Source organism: Galeopterus variegatus, unplaced genomic scaffold (genome assembly GCF_000696425.1).
Source record: "Galeopterus variegatus unplaced genomic scaffold, G_variegatus-3.0.2 Scaffold974, whole genome shotgun sequence".
NCBI classification, from domain to species: domain Eukaryota; kingdom Metazoa; phylum Chordata; class Mammalia; order Dermoptera; family Cynocephalidae; genus Galeopterus; species Galeopterus variegatus.
The window spans coordinates 179,842-182,101 of NW_007727085.1; the positions used below are offsets into that span (position 1 = coordinate 179,842).

General features: G+C 53.1%; 1 protein-coding gene across 1 annotated transcript in view; it reads right to left on the reverse strand.

Moving 5' to 3' along the window:
- Window positions 1-553: 553 nt before the first annotated feature.
- Window positions 554-2,260, reverse strand: part of LOC103591489 (aryl hydrocarbon receptor-like) — an 88,734-nt gene continuing 87,027 nt past the window's right edge. The window contains exons 13-14 of the mRNA XM_008573966.1: window positions 951-1,187; window positions 554-670 (exon numbers count right to left, since the gene is read on the reverse strand). Of these exons, the coding sequence (XP_008572188.1) occupies window positions 554-670; window positions 951-1,187 (354 nt within the window). The remainder of the gene's footprint in view (window positions 671-950; window positions 1,188-2,260) is intronic.

Below are 2,260 nucleotides of genomic sequence, written 5' to 3' on the forward strand. Positions count from 1 at the left end.
ATATTGCCTGTTTTGATTAAGTAAAGCATTTTCTATTGCACAATCAAGGCGTGCCTTCTGTAGACCACTTGTGAAATACTGCAATGTCGGAGAAGAAAGGAGTTCCCCATAGTCCCACTCCCCAGGGACTGCCGCCTTCCATCAAGCCTGTCTCCAGAGTCTGCCACCCAATTTCTGGACTCACCTCCCTGGACTTTTGGAAGCAGGACTTTTGGCCCCTGTGTGCAGAACTGTACCCCCAGACTCCACTGGTGCCTCCCAGTGCACCAGACCCTCACACCCAGCCCCCTCTCCTTCCTCCTTCCCTGTGGAGGGTCCCCTGCTTCCCCACAGCCAGCTCTTGCAGATTCACCACACACCCACTGACAACCCCACAGGCCTCAGGCCTGTCTCCTGAGTTCCAGACTCATGAGCCTGATGGTCCCAGGACTGGCACCCCAAGTTCCCTGAGTGCTCCAGACTTCTTGGCTCAAGCCCTGATTCTGCCTTGAGTAGGAGGCTCCTTCTCACTGCACCTCAGTTTCCCCACGTGTAAATCAGGAATAACAGTGGATTATCCAGGTGGATTCAGTGAAATACTGAGAACATCCACAACCACTATCATCTCCACAGCACTGGATGTGTGGCGAGTTGCTGTCACCTTGTTCATGGCGAAGGTTGAGGCCCACACCTGAGGATAGAGGTTGGGGGAGCAGCAGGGGACAGAGCTGGCCACCAGCCCTCCTCACCCTGGCCTTGGGCCTGACCCTGAGACCCTGGCTGACCCAGGATTGCTGTGCCTGAGGCTGAATTGGGGCTGGGTGGAGGATGGAGATTGAGCAACCTCTTACCCCTGTGGCCTGTGCTGTCCTGGCTCCTAGGCCACCTGTTGCAGTCCCATTTGTGGGCTGCTCGGGACCCACGTCCTGAGTGCAGATTAGGCTGGGGGGGGGAACAAGAGGTGGGGGCACCTGGCTGCCCTCGGTTTTGTCACAGTGAGGGGACTCATATTTTCCGTGTGTTTCAAAGGGCTGTTGCAGGAATCGAACAACGTGGGAGCGGCCTTGCCGGTGGCGGGTAGGACACACATGGTAGCCCACACCCTTGGGCTGGGGCCTGCGCCTGTCGGGGGAAGGGAGGGCTGCGGGGATCCCAGGCTGGCGGGGTCCTGCCACGAAGCTCAAGTCAGGAACAGAGCTCCTCTGGCACTGAGGTGCGAGTGAGGTGTCCCCTGGGTGGTTGTAGTCCATACAGCAACCCACCAGCAGGAGATTTTTCTGTGGAAGGCTGCTCAACCCCACCCTTCCAATGTCAAGGGTGCTTCCAAGCATCTGCTTGGGGGCAGGGGTTCACCCCTTCCAGACTTCAAGGACTCCCTTTCTTCTCACACCATCTCCTTAAGCCCCTTGGTGCTTTTAACCCACCCCTCCCTTTCCTTCCAAACTTTGAACCCAGGGGTTATTTTCTCTTCTGTCAGGTCGTTATCCGCATGAGAAGAATTCCAATACATGAATGTCCCTTTCCCAGTCCAACATATACCAACCCTGCAACAATGGGGAACTGTCTGCTAGTTTTTATGACAGGAGAGTCCCTGGGCGTTTGAGTTGTAATGCAAGAAGCTCCTTCTATTACCCTAGTTGGCGGGAGCCTGGCACACTAGGGGGTGGTGTGTGCCACACCCCAGAAAGGGGCAGAAGAGTACAATACAGCCCCCATGGCCTCTAGCCTGTGATCACACAAGCCCTCTCAGGCTCCCTGCCCTTTTTCATGCCAGCCTTTCACTCTGCCCCTCCTGGCAAGTCCCAGCCTGGGGCAGTCATGGGTTGGCCTCCCCTTGGCTTTGGGAAGCTGAGTGTGCCTGGGTCCTCAGTCGCCTTCATCAATGAAGCAGCACTGCCAGAGCACAGGCACAATCCCCGAACTATAGTAGCTGCCAGAGATGTTTCGGGAACTGTCTATGGTCTCCTGCAAAATGTATGCCAGTTTAAAAGAACAATAATCAAATTACTTAAAAATCATACTCAGTAGAAAGGAAGAGCACAGTTTAGTAATCTGATCTCACAAGTCAGGCTGGTTTTCACTTATACATTTGTTTTAACTCTCACTGCTTGGCACAGGACACAAATACAAAGGATTCTGGAAATCTACACTTATCAAAAAAGGTGATTCAAACCTACAATCATAAACATCCACATAAATGTACACACATTTACATATCTGCTTTAATATGCTGAGTCATGAATTACATCAGTAAGAAGTTTCCATATTGACCACGTAACAC